Raw genomic sequence first — 17830 nt, 5'->3', positions numbered from 1 at the left:
TTTTGCTCTGACAATGCAGGGAACTTGTGTCGGTGTACAGGCTACAGACCCATTCTGGAAGGATACAGGACATTTGCTAAAGTAAGTGGCTTCAGATGATGTTTTAAAGAAACCTGGAAAGCTGGCTGTCTTTCTGTTACTGAAACATGCTATGAACTCAAATGGGGAGGAAGGAAATATATATGTTCCAACAACCCAGCTCCAACTCTTGACCTCTGTTTATGTGATTCATGTGTTAATAATTCAGATAGAGTAAATATTTTACTCTCTCCACTTGCTGGGGACATTTAAATAAGATCCATCTGATAGTCCCTTTCTGGATCACAAGAAATCACACTCTGTAACTCTTTTCTCTCAGTCTCAGAAAAGTTCACCCTCTCTGCATAATACAACTTGCAGCTGATCCTGGTGTGAATTACCTGTGAAGGTTTGGTGCACTGGTAGGGACATGCTGTGGAGGAATTTGCATTTTTGAGCAGGAATAACTCTGGAAAGAAGTTGAAATCACTATTTTATAGCTCTTGCCCAGAATTCTTCTGGTGATTTAGGTGCAGTATGAAGCTTTGCCATGAATTTTCTCAGAGTAGTTCCAAACCAGAACAAGAGGTTTATCAGCACGGTAGGCATGCATGACACACTGCAGGATATTGCCTTCCATTGGCAAGAGAAACACCTATGTGGTTGGCACCTTCCTTCTGCTTTGGATATTTCTCTCAAAAGGGGATCAAACCTACTTAATTTCCTTGGAATCTGCACATTTTTCCTCAGAACAGTTTTTGTTCCCACAGGACATGAATTGCTGTGGCAAAGTTGCCAATGGCACTGGATGCTGTCGTAGTGGGAAGGAAAATACCATGGTAAGCTGGATGTTAAGACCCATAACCTCAATTTTCAATATAGCATTTGGAGCTTTGATGTGTTAGTCACCTCTCTGGCTCTGCTGTGGTGCAGATACTCAGAACTTCTCTGAGCTGTTTTTGTTTTCTATCTCTTGGAAAATACTGAGGATGTATGTCCCAATGAGCATGAATGGCCATTGTGATGTGGGTTTTAAAACAGTGATGTTCCTTCTGAGTCTTCAAGGAACAACTCTTCTGTCAAATAGCATGGTGACAATTGTAAGCAATCTATTACCAGCTTCTGGTGCACTGAAGTGATACATTTTCTGTGAAAACAGGTCTAAATTCCCCACTCTGATCTTTCCCAAACTTTGCCATCCAGTGATGAATGAAGCAATTTCCTCTCTGTTCCAAAACTGTGCAATTGAAATATTTTGGAATATCTGGAGGGGAAAAAAGTTGATCACATTGAATGTATCAGTCTAGGTACAAAACAAATTAAGGAATGGAAAGAAGAAATTGGTGCTTAAGGTAGTGTGAGTATAAAATAAACTTAAGAAGCAGAGAATACAATGAAATTCATTACCAGAAATTTCCAAGGAATTTCTTGGATTGGTTTTAGGAAGCATCCAGTGTTGCATGGAATAGTCCAACAATTAAGACTGCTTGGAGTCCTTTCTTTCAAGCAGTTTATTAATGAAAAATGTGACTGCACATTTCTGAAATCTGGGGATTGATAGGAAAGGAGGACTATTCTGTAGAAGTCACAAAGTTCTGACTATGTTTAGAATAGCTGGAGTGTGCTTTTTTGTTCTTCAGAATGGGGGCTGCTGTGGAGGCAAGGCCAATGGTCCAGGCTGCTGCATGAATGGAAAAGAGGACAGTGTGGTAAGGTGCCTTTCAACTAGTACTTTTAGTACTTTTTCATTATTTCTGATGTTTTATTGCATGCCCAAGCCTGGTGCTTTTATTTTACCAATATCTAGGCAAAGCAATTTAGACTAATTTATATTTTGTGGTCAGAAGAGCCGACCTCAGAAAAGGTGTATTTGACATGATTTAACATGCCAATGTGAAAGGGATGGCACTTCTGATTGACTAAAATGTATTAGTGCGTTGAGGGTTCTGACAAGACATGCAGGGGAATCAGAAAAATATGACTGGAGAACCTTAAATGCTGAATCAGGTGGCATCATTTTGCTGTGTTTGCTGTATTTTGCTTAATAAAATAGTAACAGGGATTTGAGTTGAAAGAGGAATGAGTTATGGTTATATGTGGAGAGCTTTCTCCTCAGTCATTAGCCATTTGCATTTTCTCTGTCACAGACAATGACCTCCTCCAGCCTGTTCAATTCTTCTGAGTTTCAGCCACTGGATCCCACACAGGAGCCAATCTTCCCACCAGAGTTAATGGCAAGTTCATTCAGAAAGAAATAGCAGTGATTTGTTGGCTTAGTTGTTCTGCACAAGGTTTGAGTAACTCTGTCCTGAGGAAATGGCAGGGCAAAAATGGCTGCTAATGAATGAAAATGCATGGGCATGAATCCTTTCTTGTTTTATAAAACACAAGGTGTTTGGGCCAGGATGGCTTAGAAGAAATATGCAGGCCAGGTGCCTGCTCCAGCAGTCTGGCTTTCTTTCTGGTTCTCACCATGTGTCTCTCTGCTCTTGAGTTGCTTTCCTTCCCAGTCACTGCCTGTCCGGGGATGGAACAGTAGCTAAAATCCAAATGTCAATTGACTAGGTAAGATGTTAACTTCTGCCTCAAACACAGATATATCTGAACTTTTCTCCCTGTGTTACCTTTATAGTGTAAGACGAGAAGTAGGAACTTGTGGTGGGGTTTTGTATGAGATGCATTCATCGAAGTGATGTAAAGTTTTTAGCTACTGGAAAGTTTGTGTTTTTGTAAAAAAAAACATGTTAAAGATGAAAGAAGCTCAGGATTTTTTTTATTTCTTTTCTGGTTCATAAAGGTAACAAGGGTTGGGTGGTTTTTGCTGTGGGTCTGGACCCTTTTCCCAGGGTATCTTCACCCTGTTGGATTTTGGGTAGGGCAGGAGAGGCCGCAGGGCCGATGTTGGGCCTGGCTGCCATTTCTGACGTCCTGCTGCTACTGAGCAGGGCTGAGCCAGACCCGCCAGCCCTAAGAGCTTCCCTGGGCCAGGCTGGCTCGGCCAAGATTCCATCACCATTAAATATTCGCCCACAACCACCCGGCAGGGCAGAGGAGAGGCCATCAGCCCCCCTGGCCGCAGTTCCCACCACAAACTACCAAGCCTGGCCTGGGTCAGGTAATCATCTACAAACTATTAACTCTTAACTCCAAACAAAATATTAACTCTTTCAATGCTTCAGTCCTCCCCTGAGTGAGAGCAGGAACAGAAATGCAGACAGTGTAAAGGAATTCACAGAATGACCAGGTTGGAAGAGACCTTAAAGATCATGGAGTCCAAACAACAACATGAAGACACCAAAGTCAATGAAGAAGCAATCCTGGATAGGAGAAATGAGGAGATACCTTTGGTTTTAGGCTGAAATCCTCTTGTGAAGATATGAGAGAAGACTCTTTTCCCCTAAAACACATAAAGGTGTAGAGATGAAAGTATTTCAATTGTAGATATCAAGCAAAGGCCTTCATACTAAAGTAAGCAAATGTTAAAGTAACTGTAATCCTATGAAAAGTTCAAACAGAGAAAGACAAAAAAGTAATAAAGATCTTGTGCCCTTAAGAAGAAAATAACTTCAGAAGTAAATAATGAGAATTTTTGCCTTTAAACAACTCATCTTCAAAACAGTACCCCATAAGTTGACATGGCCCATAAACACAACTGTGAGAAAAACTTGTAGAAAATGAGAGAATTTTCATGATTGCAGATTTCTCCAGACAGTTGCTATTCATAGAGAGAACCACTTTTCTTGTAGAGAAGTCTCCATAACATTAACAAAAAAGACCATTTTAGAAGTAGTAAACTGACTGAAATTTGAGGGTTTGTTTCTTTACGTTGTCATTGGGACAGAAAAGATTGTGGGGGGAAGAGCAGTGTCCTAAAGGTATTTTATTCTAATTCCTGTTACTATTAATAAACTTTCCTTTATACCCTTTTAGTGTTTCAAACCTACTTTACCTTTCTCCTAATCCTACCTCACAACAAAAAATAAATGAGTACACTAATAATTAACCAAGACTAAACCTATCACACATTAATACATTAACCATAAAATCTCAAATTGACAAAGCAAAACCACTACAGAATTACAAGGTGTAGCTGAATACATATCTCAAATAGTTGTCTTTTCAAAAAACTCCCCTCACCACAGCAGGAGTACAAGTTGGTTGGCTCACAATGACATTAAGAGTTAGGTGAGATGAGTTCCTCTCCATGTTTCATTCCTGTCTTTTTCAAGGATCCTCCCCCTAAGCAATGTGTCCCAGCCAGGAATCTAATCCAGCACATGACGCATTTACAGCTTCCTTCACATTTAACAACTGAAATTCATTCATTATTTCTGCTGCTGTACCCAGCTTAAATGTGTTATGAATTACAGCATGAGTGGGTTCTCTTAGACCATAGCATGAGATAGATTCAGCTTGAGATAGGGCTCCTCTGTTTCTTCTCCAACATGTTCTCCTGCCCAAGGAGATTTCATGTTGATAGCATGTTTTCTTTCGTCACTGGGTGAAGTAGTGAAAAGGATAATCAGAACCTGGCCTAGCAGGTTAATTGCAGTTAATCTGTGCTAAAAACTGACATTTTTTTGATTGAGATGAGAATGGAAAAACCATTGAAGCAACTGAAGCCACGGGCATGTGCCAAAGCCTTGGTCAGATGGAGCTTGCTGGCACAGATCTTGCTAGGGAGGTGTGGCAGCAGGATGCACCTGGCAGTAACAGGAAGGGAGAGCTTTTGTCAGGATGAGAAAGACTTCCATCACATCCAGCAGAAGGATGGGGAATGGCAAACTGCCAACCACAGTGTGGCTATCCCAGCCCCCTGTCAGTAACTTGGCTGAGATGGAGCCCAGCGTGGCACAGGCATGGGCAGCACGTGAGCAGGGATTCTTGGCTTGAAGTAGGGGCTGAACTCTGTCTGAATTCCCTTCTGCAGACCCAGAGTAACAAACAGCAGAAGCAGATGTGTTTCAAAGGCGAGCGTGTGATGTGGATCCAGCCCACGACTCTCAATGAACTGGTGGCTCTCAAATCCCAGTACCCCAATGCCAAACTCGTTGTGGGGAACACAGAAGTGGGTAAGAGAAAGAGCTGATGCTTATCATGAACAGTTGGAAAACCTTCCATTAAGTATTTTGTGAGAACAGTGCAAATGGAAACCTCTTTCATGTCATTGATTTTAGAAAGCTATTTATTTTCAGGTTGTATGTAGGAACAGGTTTAATCTACCTGAGAAGAAAATCTCACAGTGAATGTTTTTCTCCATTCGTTGCTGTGGCAGGTGAAAAAAATGCTATTCCAGATCTCTGAGCCTTTGAGCTATTTTGTGCAATTTTGAGAAGAGAGAAGCGACACAGCATGAAATGTCCCCATAATCAAATTAATTCAGTTGTGAAAGCTTCATTTTGAAGGACTTTTCAGTGAGAAAATTCTCACTACTTGAAATCTTACTGCCTTCTCACACCAAATAGAGACTTTTGAAAACATAAGTGACGAGGAGGAGAGTTCAGACATATTTAGTAATTCTGTTGTCTTGAGCAATTGGTTCATGAAACAATTACTAAATGTTATAGGGTTTATTGTATTAATTTTCCTTTCTTGAAGGATTATGTGCAGCAGTAGCCATGTCACAGGTACCAAACACTGTCTTTTCCTTAAGGTATCGAGATGAGGTTAAAGAACTTCCTGTATCCAGTGATAATAGCACCAGCATGGATCCCTGAAATGAATGCTGTTCAGCACACTGAAACAGGTGAGCAAAAATGAGGCAGAACACCTGTGAGGGGAGTGGGGACTCCATGGAAGAATAAAGAAGGTGTGAAGGAAAATCCCCAGATTAAAGATTGTATTCTGTATATGTTATATCTTTCCCATTTTCCCATTGCAAATCAAGTGAGTGATATGTGAAAAACTGAGCTGGGGATGTTTAGCCCAGAGAAAAGGAGGTTCAAGGGTGACCTTATCACTTTGTAGAACTCCCTGAAAGGAGGGTGTAGCAGGGTGGGGGTCAGTCTCTTCTCCCAGGTAACAAGTGACAGGACAAGAGGAAACTGCCTCAGACTCTGCCAGGAGATATTCAGAAGGATTTTTTCACTTGAAAGCATGGTCTAGCACTGGGCTGGGCTGCCCCTGGAGGTAGTGGAGTCACCATGCCTGGAAGTGTTCAAGAAATGACTGGATGTGACTTTTGCTGCTGTGGTTTAGCTGATGTGGTGGTGTTCAGGCAGAGGCGGAACTCAGTGATCCCTGGAGGTCTTTTCCAACCTTAACAATTCTATAATTCCATTGCCTTTAGCTTTGTGATGGAAATGGGTCAACCTTACAAACAGAAGTACCTAGGACAATTTAGTGCATGTGGCCCCATGTCTGATAGGATATTTAAAGTGTGGAAACTGGAAAGGACTTGGAGTTCACTTCTCAAAGGACAAACTAATATCAAAAGGAGGCCAATATTGTTAATAATACACTGATTATTAACAATCAGTGTATTGTTAGGTGTTACTGTCATGTGGGAGACAGCACCAGCATGAGCTGTGCTTTAAAGGTGAATTTTATTCTGAGGATCTGATGTTTACATGCAGTGCATTCCAAATAGCCTGGTGTAGCTGAAGGTCTAATTGAACTCAGTGGCATCTGAATTTTGCAGACACAGTAACTGTCCTTGTGTGCCTCAAAATTTTGGAAAACAGCATTTCTTTTCCTTTGTTTGTTTACAGGGGTCACCATCGGCGCTGCCTGTACGCTGAAGTCGGTAGAGGAGGTGATGAGGAAGGCAGTGGCAGACCTTCCTCCCTACAAAACAGAGATTTTCCAGGCTGTCCTGGAGCAGCTGCGCTGGTTTGCAGGGCCTCAGATCAGGAATGTTGCTGTAAGTGACTTGGGAGCACGAGGGGCTGGAGCTGAAAGCTCAGTCTGAGGAGCTTCCCTGCCTCAAGAGGTGTTGGTGTGCCCTGTGGATCTCACAGGAGAACATTTGCAAACCTTGGGAAAGAAACCAGCACACAAAACTCAACCCCAGAAAGTGCTGGGGTCTCAGCTGGTGTCTGTGCTGCACTGGTGCCACACATGGAAACATGGCAGTTCTCCAGCTCTTCCATTGCTGTTATCACCAAGTGGGGCAACTGTAGTGAGATTTGACTAATTGAACAAAAAAAAAGTATTTAGAGTGCTGGACAAACTTCAAAGAAGCAGGTGTGTATATATATAGCCATGGCAACTAGGGCAGTCATGGAGTTAATGTATCAGAGCTGGCAAATTTTTCTCTAGTTTTAAAGGGAAGGTGTGCTCAAACTCCATGTGCTCTAAGAAAAAAATATCAAGCAAGCAGCTAAACCAGCCTACCAAACAAGAACTTTTGTTCCACAAGACACTCTGCCATGCATTTGTTTTGCAGCCAAAACCCTGGGGTCCTGACTGTTACTGAAAATACCCTTTTTATTTTCATGGCTCCTCCCTTAATAGCAAGTACAGTGATTGCACGACCATGCCAAAATTCATATGAGATTTAAGCATAAGGTAATCTTGATGCATTACCAAAACACTGTTCTAAATCTGTTTCAGATAAATGTTAATATTGTCTGAGACCGCATCTGATTTTGTGGGACTTGGTTTTCCCAATTAATTAAAGGCCAAAAATTGCATAGAATTTTAATAATTGTGATGCATTATTTTCACTCTAGGCTATTGGTGGGAACATAATGACAGCAAGCCCAATTTCTGACTTAAATCCTGTGTTAATGGCAAGTGGAAGCAAACTGACTTTGATATCAAAAGGTAAGTTAATTACATTTCCCTGTGGCACTGATGGGACTGGGATAGTCAGCAACCCTCTGCCATGAGTTGCTAGGTCAGGCCAGAACTTGAAAGTGGAAATTAACATTATTGGCCTGAGTCCTCTGTGTTTTCACACTTTTTGAGGCTAAAGTCCTAAAGCTAGACCTCAGGTTGGCATCCTAAAGAATTTTGAACTTGTTTGCCAGATGGAATCTCTGGTACTGTGTATATACTCACAGACACATCCTTGTGAAGAGCTGGTTGAAGATGTGTACTAATGAAAAATAACAGGCAATAAATAGTTTCTGTCACTATCAATACTTTAATCCTTCTGGTTTATTCAAATAAAGACTGAAACTTGGGTTTCCAAGAGGAAAGCCAAGTATTTCAGTTTTTATTTGTTCTTAGGAAATGTTTTTTTTTAAATAGTATCCCTGAAATAACTGGACTGTCCAGGCAGTGGACTGGGTTTGTCTGCAGGCTATGGAAAGGAGAAAGAGGAGGATTTAATTAGTATTGGAAGCTGGCTCACCTGGAGGCTAAGCTTTATTTAGATAAAGGAGATCTGTTTTTATCAGTTTATGTACAAAAAAAGTTTAATATGTAGGCAGAAGCTGTTATAGATTCCATAAATACCAAAATACATCTGAGAAAGATTTTCCTGATTTGGTGAAAGAGAGTGGAAAAATGAAATCAGATATCATATCAAGAGTGATTTGTGTGGTTTGAAGACTTTTCCACACATAATATTGCCATTTTTCATTTATTCACCATTGATGTCCCTTTGCTCTACAGAGGGCAAAAGGACAGTCACCATGGATGAGAAGTTTTTCACTGGCTACAGAAAGACAATAGTTAAGCCTGAAGAAATACTTCTCTCTGTTGAAATACCCTACAGCAAAAAGGTAAGTTTGTAAGAAAAAAACTTCAGTGTCTGTGGAGCTAAAATGTTGTTATTTAAGTGTTGTTTTCAAAGTTAGGCACCTTTTCCCACTCCCAAATGCTTATGTAGTTCCTTATGTGGACCAGGAAGCAAGTGAATTATTTGGAGAAAATTCAGCAGCACACTTTTCTTCACAGGCAGGGGGAGCAGGGCTCTATGATAAAGTATTGTAAGCTCAAGAATTTTTCTAGTGCAAGGAAGAGAAATTTCACTTTATTATCTGAAGCTTTTTGAGTGCATTTGGTAATGAGAAGTGTCAAAATGATGTTCCCAGAGGTAGAAGTTCTTCTTGAAAAGCAGAACAGAAAAGGTTTTAGCAATTTCTGATGTAGACTGAAGTTAATGTGCCAAAGATTCCTGCTTAATTTCTGTGAGCTCATATGGGAAATGAAATGGGGAAGAGTCAGTATGGATAAAAGAGAAGTTCAGTTTCTGCATTCCTGCAGGATGTAAACCACAAGGACTGGCTATTAGGGCATTTTGGCTATGTGGGCTTCCAATGAGGCTGTAGCAGCATAAACCACAACTGATTCGGTGTCTAAGAAGTAAAACTCTGCTTTTTCCTTTAGGGCTGAGAACATCAGACTGTAATTTTATGCTTGTGAAGGTGTTTACCTTCTTAGGGTTTGTGCCTCCTAGTCATAAGATACAAGGATTTGCAGTATGGTGATGCATTGTCTTCATAAATGGAAAACACTGATTTACTTCAAGTGCCATTGTATTATGGGAGAGAACAAGTAAATCTCTTGTCTATCCTCTCAATTTTTCTATTTAACTACTAAAGGAACAAAATTATTTTATTTATGGTGGTTTTTCCATCTATTTCTGGGCAATCCTTCTTTGCTTTTGTGATAAAAGCATCACTTTTTGCCAAAATGAGGAACATGGTTGAGGTTGCCAATGGAAAGCACTGTATTCCTCCATCCATATGGCAGTGTCATGGCAATTTCACAAAACAAACAAATGTTTACAAGCAGGGGCAGTGGCTTCAGCCCTATGTAGCAGGCAAAGTTTTCTGCAACTCTGGTTTCCTCATGAATGAAAGCAGGGCCATTTCAGCACACAGCTTGATAGTTTGGGGGGTTTTTTGTGGGATTTTTTTTTTTTTTTGGTTTATCTTGCTTTGAAACTGATGTTATGCCTTGCATTCATGTAACTTATCACACCAAGGGTAAAACTGGCCAAAGAACAGAAAGAATTAACTTGCTCTGTTGTTTGCCAAGAGACCCAGGCAGACATGTGATGTGATGATGTGATGGTTCACTTACCTACACTCCAGGTGAGGAAAGGTCATGAGTGCCTTTCCTCCTCCAAGACTCTGAATGAAGAAAATTAAGGTGTCCTGTGAGCAGGGAAGGCAATATTGCTCTCTTGTTGCAATCCTGCTATTGGAAATCTCTTGATTATGCAGTAAGAGAGGAGGCTGCTTTTTCTCCTCTTTGAAAGCTAATTGTTTTAGCAAGCAGAGTGGCAGAATGTCCTCACTGGAAGGATGCTATTGATGCTCCTCTGCTATTATCTGCTGGCTGCTGAGAAATTATTTGAATTCAGGAAATGAAGCACACCCTTCAGTTATATCTCCAGTAACAAGTGCTTGCTGCACAAAAGGGGCTTCTTGTGAACCTGTTGTCATTGTCAAGAGGAGAGAAATTGTTCTGTGTGATAATGAAAGAATTGCTGTCCACTTCAGATTAGAGGTAATTAATGAAGCAGACTGCTGTGCTGTGTGGAGTCACTTGGAGAGAAGAAATGTGTCAGAAAACTCTCCAGAAGGGCAGTGCAAAGGCATCAGATCTGATTCCTCTCTTAGCCTGCAGGGTGCCTGAACAGCAATTGGTCCTCACCTGCAGCACAGGCAGGTGCTGAGAGGACTGACCATGCTGTGGCTCCAGGGTGTCACCATTGCATGGTGCATCCTGGTAAAGTGTTAATCTCATATTTACAGCCACTCTTTGTAATGGAGCTGCTGAGTTTTGGGCACTGCAGTTGCTGGTGCATTTACAACAGCTTCCTCGCTCTGTGGAGACCAGGATAGTAACTAAGAATTCTGTTACCTGTAACAGATTAAATTTGCTTTTAGTAATTATTCTGGTCTACTGAATAGACTGAATTATTAATACTGAATTATTCTGGTCTATTCTAGAACTGAGAGACATTTGTGATTACTGATTTCAGGTCTTGCAGATTTCAAAGACTTCTGAAGGGAAGGGGTTTTGGATATGGGTTTTACTGATTAGACTTCCAGCTTAGCAGCCTCTGAGGAAGAAAAACTTGCTGAAAAACTGTAATTTTGTTTATGCACAAACAATCTGTCTTGGTTCTTTCTCTTGAAATATGGAAAAATGTGACAGGCATGAGCAGATCTCTGTCAAAGCTTGTTTCCCCCACAGTTCTAGGCTTGGTAACAACCACTGAACTGATACATTAGAATTAATCACTGAATTTTGTGAAAATAAACAGCGCTGCCTGAACAAACATGTCCTGCTTGGCCCTGCACAATGAATCAACCAGATATTGTTGCCTGGAATAGCTCATGCACTTAGAGATAGGTAAACAGCTTGTCCACGTTTTCACTCCAAAGCATGCCAAGGTAGAGGATAAAGAAATATTTTCCTGTTTTTCAGGGTGAATACTTCTCAGCTTTCAAGCAGGCTTCCCGTCGTGAGGATGACATTGCTATTGTGACCTGTGGGCTGAGAGTCCTGTTCCAAGATGGCGCAAGCAGAGTGCAGGAGATAAAACTAAGCTATGGAGGAATGGCTCCTACCACTGTCCTGGCACTAAAAACTTGCAAGGAACTCACTGGCAGGTAGGAATTTTTCCTGTGATAAAGGTTGTCTCATGGAACAGTGCAGATTTTTACAGGAGCATTTTAAATATCTAAAACATCCTAAATGCTCTCTTAAAGTACATCAAAAGAGAAAGGGGAAGAAGTATAATCTTCTGCAGCAGTGTGTTTTGTGTAATGCTTTGCTTCCTTCAGTATGCCTTACCCTCGAAGATCCATGCCATTCCTTCTTTCAGAGAGACATTTTCTTTCCAAATTCACTCATCAGTTGAAGTGGACAGCAGCTAGATATGCTACAAAAATGGGTTTGTTTCAAACTGGATGGAAAAATCAGAGTTTTTATCATGCAATAGCTTTGCCATATCTTTAGGGAAGGTAAAATGAGCCCAAGATGACAGCAAAGGTCACACATGTGCTATGAACAGATTGAACTGCTGGCTGTTGCTTGACAGCTCGTGGGAACAGCATCAAACTGTGTCAGGGCATGTTGAGGTTGGATATCAGCGGGAAAGTTCCTTCACCCAGAGGGTGGTTGGGCACTGGAGCAGGCTCCCCAGGACAGTGGTCACAGCACCAAGCCTGAAGAGTTGAAGAAGCATTTGGACAATGGTCTCAGGCACTTGGTGTGACCCTTGGGGTGTTCTGTGCAAAGCCAAGAGCTGGACTGGATCATCCTGATGGGCCCCTTCCAGTTCAGCATATTCTGTGTCAGATGAGTTAGTCTGCCCTGGTGAATTTAGGTCTGACAAGGTCTCTGTGTCCCCTGTGTTCCCTCACAGAGACTGGAATGAGAAGCTGCTGCAGGATGCCTGTCGCCTGCTGTCGGCCGAGATGGATCCGTCTCCCTCAGCTCCTGGCGGCATGGTGGATTTCCGACGCACCCTCACCCTCAGCTTCTTCTTCAAGTTCTACCTGACAGTCCTTCAGAAACTGAGCAAGAGTGGCACTGTGAGTACTCCTTGGCAAGGCAGATTTGGGGAAGGAGAACCTCTTTGTATTGCCTTGGTGGGGGAGGCACAGGGAGAATTCAGATTTGAGCAGAGTCCCACCTGATAACAAAATCCATGCTGCAATAGCTGCCAGAGCTGCCCTACTGCTTGCATAACAGTGACTTGTGTGTCTTCCCACTTGCTTCCTTGTGGCTCTGTGGTTTCACAGGATGATTCCTGGACTTCTCCCATTTGCTGCATTACAAGTGGTCTTGTGGCTCTGTGGTTGTTCTTGACACAGAGCCTAAGCCTCACTCACCTTTAACTCAGTAGATTATGGATTACCTTAAGTGGCAGATGGAGAATGTAAAGTATCCTGAGCCACTGGGGAATGTGAGAAAGGAGTTGGAAGGGAAGGTGATTTTCTTTAATATGTCTCTGGCAGAAAACTATGTGTGAGCCTGTCCCTTCAAACTACATCAGTGCTACAGAGCTGTTTCACAAAGATCCCATTGCAAATGCCCAGCTCTTCCAAGTAAGTAGCAGCTTTCCCAAGTAAGTAGCAGTGTCAGCATGACATAAATGCAGACTTTTCTGTAGCTCAAACTGTGCTTTATGTTCTTGTCTCCAAGTATGGTCATGACATAAACCTTGATAATGCCATGCATGAAGCTTGTGTTTGGGTCTCAATCCTTTCCTTACTTGAGAATACTGTTCTTTCTTGTTATTGCCCGAGAGAGCCCAAGCTTTCTCTGTTGCTGAGGGCTCTATAAAAATTGCTTTTCTTCCTGTACCCAGCTATATATCCAAACTGAAATTCCCCTTCTGTTTTCCCCATTTATAGCCTGCCTTTCTTGGCATCTCTCAGGCCATGTATCTTCTCTCACTCATGTATCTTCTTTCTTATTTCTCTGTTAGTGACCCATTCTCTTCAGCTTTGAGAGTAGAATCCAGTTTCAGAACTTGAGCTTTCTTATGCAAGATGTGAAATTAAACCCTTCCCTTTTCATAGCAATTTCAAAACCCAAACTACTTTCACTTCATTCCCTACAGCTCCCCTCTGTGTAGCCACACCCTGTGGCACCTTGTTTACCTTCCTTTCACACAGGACTGAGCCCTCATTCACCAGAATGTCCCACAGTGCTCTTTGCTCTCCCATCAATGCTTCCATCCCCTTCCACCCAAGCCAGCAGCAGTCAGCCATGTGTTTTACTCCAGGAAGTGCCCAAGGGGCAGGCAGTGGAGGACATGGTGGGCAGGCCTCTGGTGCACGTTTCAGCAGCCAAACAAGCCACTGGAGAGGCTGTGTACTGTGATGACATCCCTCACCACGAGAACGAGCTGTACCTGACGCTGGTGACCAGCACCAAGGCCCACGCTAAGATCCTGTAAGTGCTGCTTCTCCCTTCCAAATGTTGGAAGCATCCTGTTCCTGGTGGCTTGGAAAACATCAATCTGTCAGGGTGTGGGTGAAGGAAAGGTTTTGCTTAGGTGGGAACTCCAGTTCTTTGCACATTGTTACATGGAGGCGAGCTCTGTGTGTGTGTGACAGCTGCCTTGCAAGCTGTCAGTGGGAATGTGAGGGAACCAACACCAGACTTTGGGCTTTGGTGAAGCACAAAAGCCCTCGGCCTAGGCCAAACTTTTTGCATTTCCCATCTCTTATACTCAGGCATGCAGGATTAAAAAGGAGCAGGGTAGGAGAGCACCACAGAGGTTGGGATGTCATTTTAATCACTAACCGGAGCATGCAGCTGGAAGATTCTCCTTGTATCTGCCTGAAAAATTAGGTTGTAAGATGTAATTCTACCAGCTCTCCTGTTGGTGGTTCAGTTGTGGGCACTGGGTTTTGCCTTGCGCAGTGCTTGCCTGCACTGGCTCTGATCAAGCCCTCTGCACAAAAGGAATTTGTGAATTGGCTTCAGCTGTGAGGTGTAGCCCTGTTTGTGCTTGGTGGACAGGTCAGTATTTGGAAGTGCAGCTGTCTCAGAAAACATCTTGTTCATCCAGGGCATGACTGGTACCTAATTTATAGCAACAGTGAATAACCAACTCCTAAAGGCCAATCCTGGCAGGTAATGCCATCCACATTCTCACATGGATTTTAATGCTGTCATTTTGCGGGACTGGCTGCCCCCACAAACCCTAATTGTGTTTATGTGGTGGTGGTTCTGCAGGCTCTCATCTGCCCTCAGCTGCTTTGATGAGGGACACTCTGTGTTCCACTGGCTCGTGTCATCCTCAACAGCCTTTCCGTGTGCTGTTCATTCCTTAGGCAACGCTTCCTGCCTAGTCAGGCTTCCTGTGCAGAGCTTTCCCATTGTGGCATGGGATGCACAGATGCAGTAATTGGCTCCCAGGTTATGAAAGAAACTGCTCTGCTCATCACAGTTAACTTTTAGGTGTTGCCGTGTGCAATGCAGACACTTAAGTGGTGTTACTGCCACCAGGGCAGATGGAGAGATAGAGAAGGCATCTCATCCATGCTTGTGACCACAACATGCAGTGTTTTCTAGAAGCTGCTGTACACATTCCCTTGCATTTATGTTGTGTACACAGGCCTGTGTATTTCAGGCCGGGAGCCTGTAGCTTTCTGCAGAGGAGGTAGGAGAATATTTAATCAGGGGACAAAAGTATCAACCTATGGTTTTGGCAGTCAAAATATTGACTCTGAAAACTTCCACCTAGTTCATCCTAGTCAGGTTTTGAGCACCAAGTGTAAATCAGACTCCAGCTGCCTCTGCATTTGTAACTAAGGGAAAGTGTTAGGGGGCTGTTTGTGAGCTACTGCTGCAGAAACACAGGAAAGAGAACTTTCCAAAGAAAAATAGCATTTTGAGTTCCTGCTGTCTACGGGTTCATGTGGGAAAGTTCATTCATACATTTAATGTCTTTTTAAAAAACTTTGTGGCTCACTGGGATTTATTAACAGCTGCTTTCAGGCACAGTTTATATCAAAGTTTTAGGAATCTAAACAAGTTGCTGAAAAAATTGCAACAATTTACAGAAGGCAATAAATCATTCAGCTGGCAAAATCAAAGCCACAGCACTTCTATTCACAGCTGTTTCTCTGTAAAACCAATGTACAGAATATTGCAAAAGGATCCTTTAAGTCTTTTGTAATATATTTTTACAAAGTTCTCCATGTAAAAATTAAATTATATTGCCCTTTTATAGTTATTTTGTCACTGAGTTTTAAATCTATATATGATTGAAGCAGACAAGCATTTTGGATAGATACTTTTGCTGATTACTAAAGAAAGCCTTTCATGAAGGTTTTTGTCTTTTTGAGCATCACTTCTTTTGCATCCTCTTAAAAGCCCTGAAGCTTCCTTGTGATTGATCCTCAACAATTTCTCCTGACTCACCCATGGCAGATGATACATGTCAGCACTAAAATTTCATATTTATCCATATTCTTGCCTTCGTGGCAAGAATCATGGCAACAAGTGGAGGCACAGCATCACTAGCACCAACTGGTTATCAAAGAATCTTTAGTACGTGTAGCAACTGGATCAAGTTCAGATGTGTTTTGGGGAAAAGATGTAGGGCATAGTCCCAAGAAGCAGGGTGCTGATCAGTCTCACAGTCAGGATTAACATTTTGATATAGATCCCAAATTATTTTAGTCTCATGTGTTACGCTGTCACAGTCTCACATGATATCCATGTGGCGTAGCCAAACTCAAGGAAGTCAGGCCTGAATTTGTATTGGAACCTCATAATTGCTTACACAAAGAAAAAATGAGAAATAACACTATCTCTCCTTCTTTCTTTAGTTCTATAGATGCATCTGAAGCTCAGAGTGTTCCTGGGTTTGTGTGTTTTGTCTCTGCCAAGGATGTTCCTGGCAGTAACGTCACTGGCATCGCTAATGATGAGACTGTCTTTGCTAAGGATGTGGTATGTAGCTACAAACAGCCTTTTTCAATCATGCTGCTCAGGATGTAACATTGCTCATACTGTCAAGTCCTCTACCTTATACAGAGTTAATTCTAACTGCACTGGGGTCAATAGAAATCTTAGTGATAAATTCAATAAGGGCCAAGTCCCTTTGCCCTGTGCCCCTCTCCTCTGTTATCTCCTCAATTCTTCTCTAAGCTGCAGCCCCCTGGGACAGGCTCACTCGCTACAAATTTCCTTGTGATTATTCTCCCTGGGTGCTGATTTTTAATAGACTGGTCTGAACAAGCTGCATAAAAGGAATAGAGAATTATCATGAGTCTCTCATCACTGCAGACACACACCCCAAGTGATGGTGGGTCCCAATCTTGCCTGTAGGTCACCTGTGTGGGCCATATCATCGGTGCAGTCCTGGCAGACACACAGGAGCATTCCAGGAGAGCAGCTAAAGCTGTGAAGGTCAAGTATGAAGAACTTGAACCTATTGTCACAATTCAGGTAAGATGGCTCAGTTCTGCATCTGCAGTTGGCTTGTGACCCTCTGCTGTCCAGTTCTGTTCTTACACTCGTGGTTACTGAGCCCCATGGTTTCTTTGTGTTTGTGGGTGCAACAGGACACTGATAGAAGGAATCATTTGTGTATTTCAATATAAAGAAGGTACATCTTTGGTACCCTGCTGATCTAGAGTACATTAACTTTTTCTGTGCTATTTAAAGCTGAAACAAATAAATCAAGCTCGGGGAGATAATGTTGTGCTCAACAGAAAATTGTTTAAATAAACAAGGTTACTGTGAGTTACATTCTTGCCCACAGAACTTTGGTTTTAATATTCTCTGGTCTGACCCTGCTGGCTTCATTGATATCCATTCCCTCTTCATTCCGTCATTTATAACAAACAATAATAATGTGTGAAAATGTCTTTTCTAGCTCTGTCACTGCACTGCTTCTCTGAGATTTCTGCAGAACACTTGTGTAGTTTCTAAGCTGATGAAATTAATTTTCAGGAGTTCACTCCCTGCTGTGAACTGTATGGCCACAGTCTTTAAGCGGTTTTTCTCAAAGCTGAAGAAATTAATATCAACAATGCATGATCATTTCATGCCTTTTTAACTAGAAAATTTGCTGACAAGGTCTCCTTATGAGACAGTAAAAGCAAATGATAATACCTGCACAGCATTCATTTCTAGAAATGAGAAAGAAAGATGTATCAAGCCATTTTTAGTGGAGAAATTAGAAACACAGGATTCTAATGACATGTTTTTAACAGTCAGTATTTCATACCATGTATTGTGTAATGAATTTTACATGAATTTGTGTTCATGTAAATAGAAAGTGCACAGACTCTGTCTGGTGCAGACATTGGTACTGTCATCTGAGGACAGAGATTTTGGGTTGTTTGGGTGATTTGTGGATTAACAAACAATGTGTGAGACCTTTGCCTTCTCTGAGGCTTCTAGTTGTTCATTCACCCAGGGAACATGA

General features: G+C 42.1%; 1 protein-coding gene across 4 annotated transcripts in view; it reads left to right on the top strand.

Moving 5' to 3' along the window:
* XDH (xanthine dehydrogenase) overlaps positions 1–17830 on the top strand; it is a 61398-nt gene that overhangs the window by 26396 nt on the left and 17172 nt on the right. For 3 of the 4 annotated variants that reach the window (XM_026794458.2, XM_026794457.2, XM_026794459.2), the window contains exons 6-20: positions 20–81; positions 789–857; positions 1659–1727; positions 2166–2252; positions 4949–5090; positions 5672–5764; positions 6729–6880; positions 7692–7785; positions 8581–8690; positions 11353–11537; positions 12296–12464; positions 12891–12980; positions 13664–13833; positions 16224–16347; positions 16726–16845. In XM_026794458.2, the coding sequence (XP_026650259.1) occupies positions 20–81; positions 789–857; positions 1659–1727; positions 2166–2252; positions 4949–5090; positions 5672–5764; positions 6729–6880; positions 7692–7785; positions 8581–8690; positions 11353–11537; positions 12296–12464; positions 12891–12980; positions 13664–13833; positions 16224–16347; positions 16726–16845 (1736 nt within the window). Of the gene's footprint in view, positions 1–19; positions 82–788; positions 858–1658; positions 1728–2165; positions 2253–2328; positions 2584–4948; positions 5091–5671; positions 5765–6728; positions 6881–7691; positions 7786–8580; positions 8691–11352; positions 11538–12295; positions 12465–12890; positions 12981–13663; positions 13834–16223; positions 16348–16725; positions 16846–17830 lie in introns of those variants that run through there. The other variant, XM_026794460.2, reaches the window with a different exon arrangement.

The sequence above is a fragment of the Zonotrichia albicollis genome, chromosome 3 (genome assembly GCF_047830755.1).
Source record: "Zonotrichia albicollis isolate bZonAlb1 chromosome 3, bZonAlb1.hap1, whole genome shotgun sequence".
Taxonomy (NCBI): domain Eukaryota; kingdom Metazoa; phylum Chordata; class Aves; order Passeriformes; family Passerellidae; genus Zonotrichia; species Zonotrichia albicollis.
Note: the sequence above shows the minus strand (reverse complement) of the source record. Positions and strands in the feature narration are given on the sequence as shown.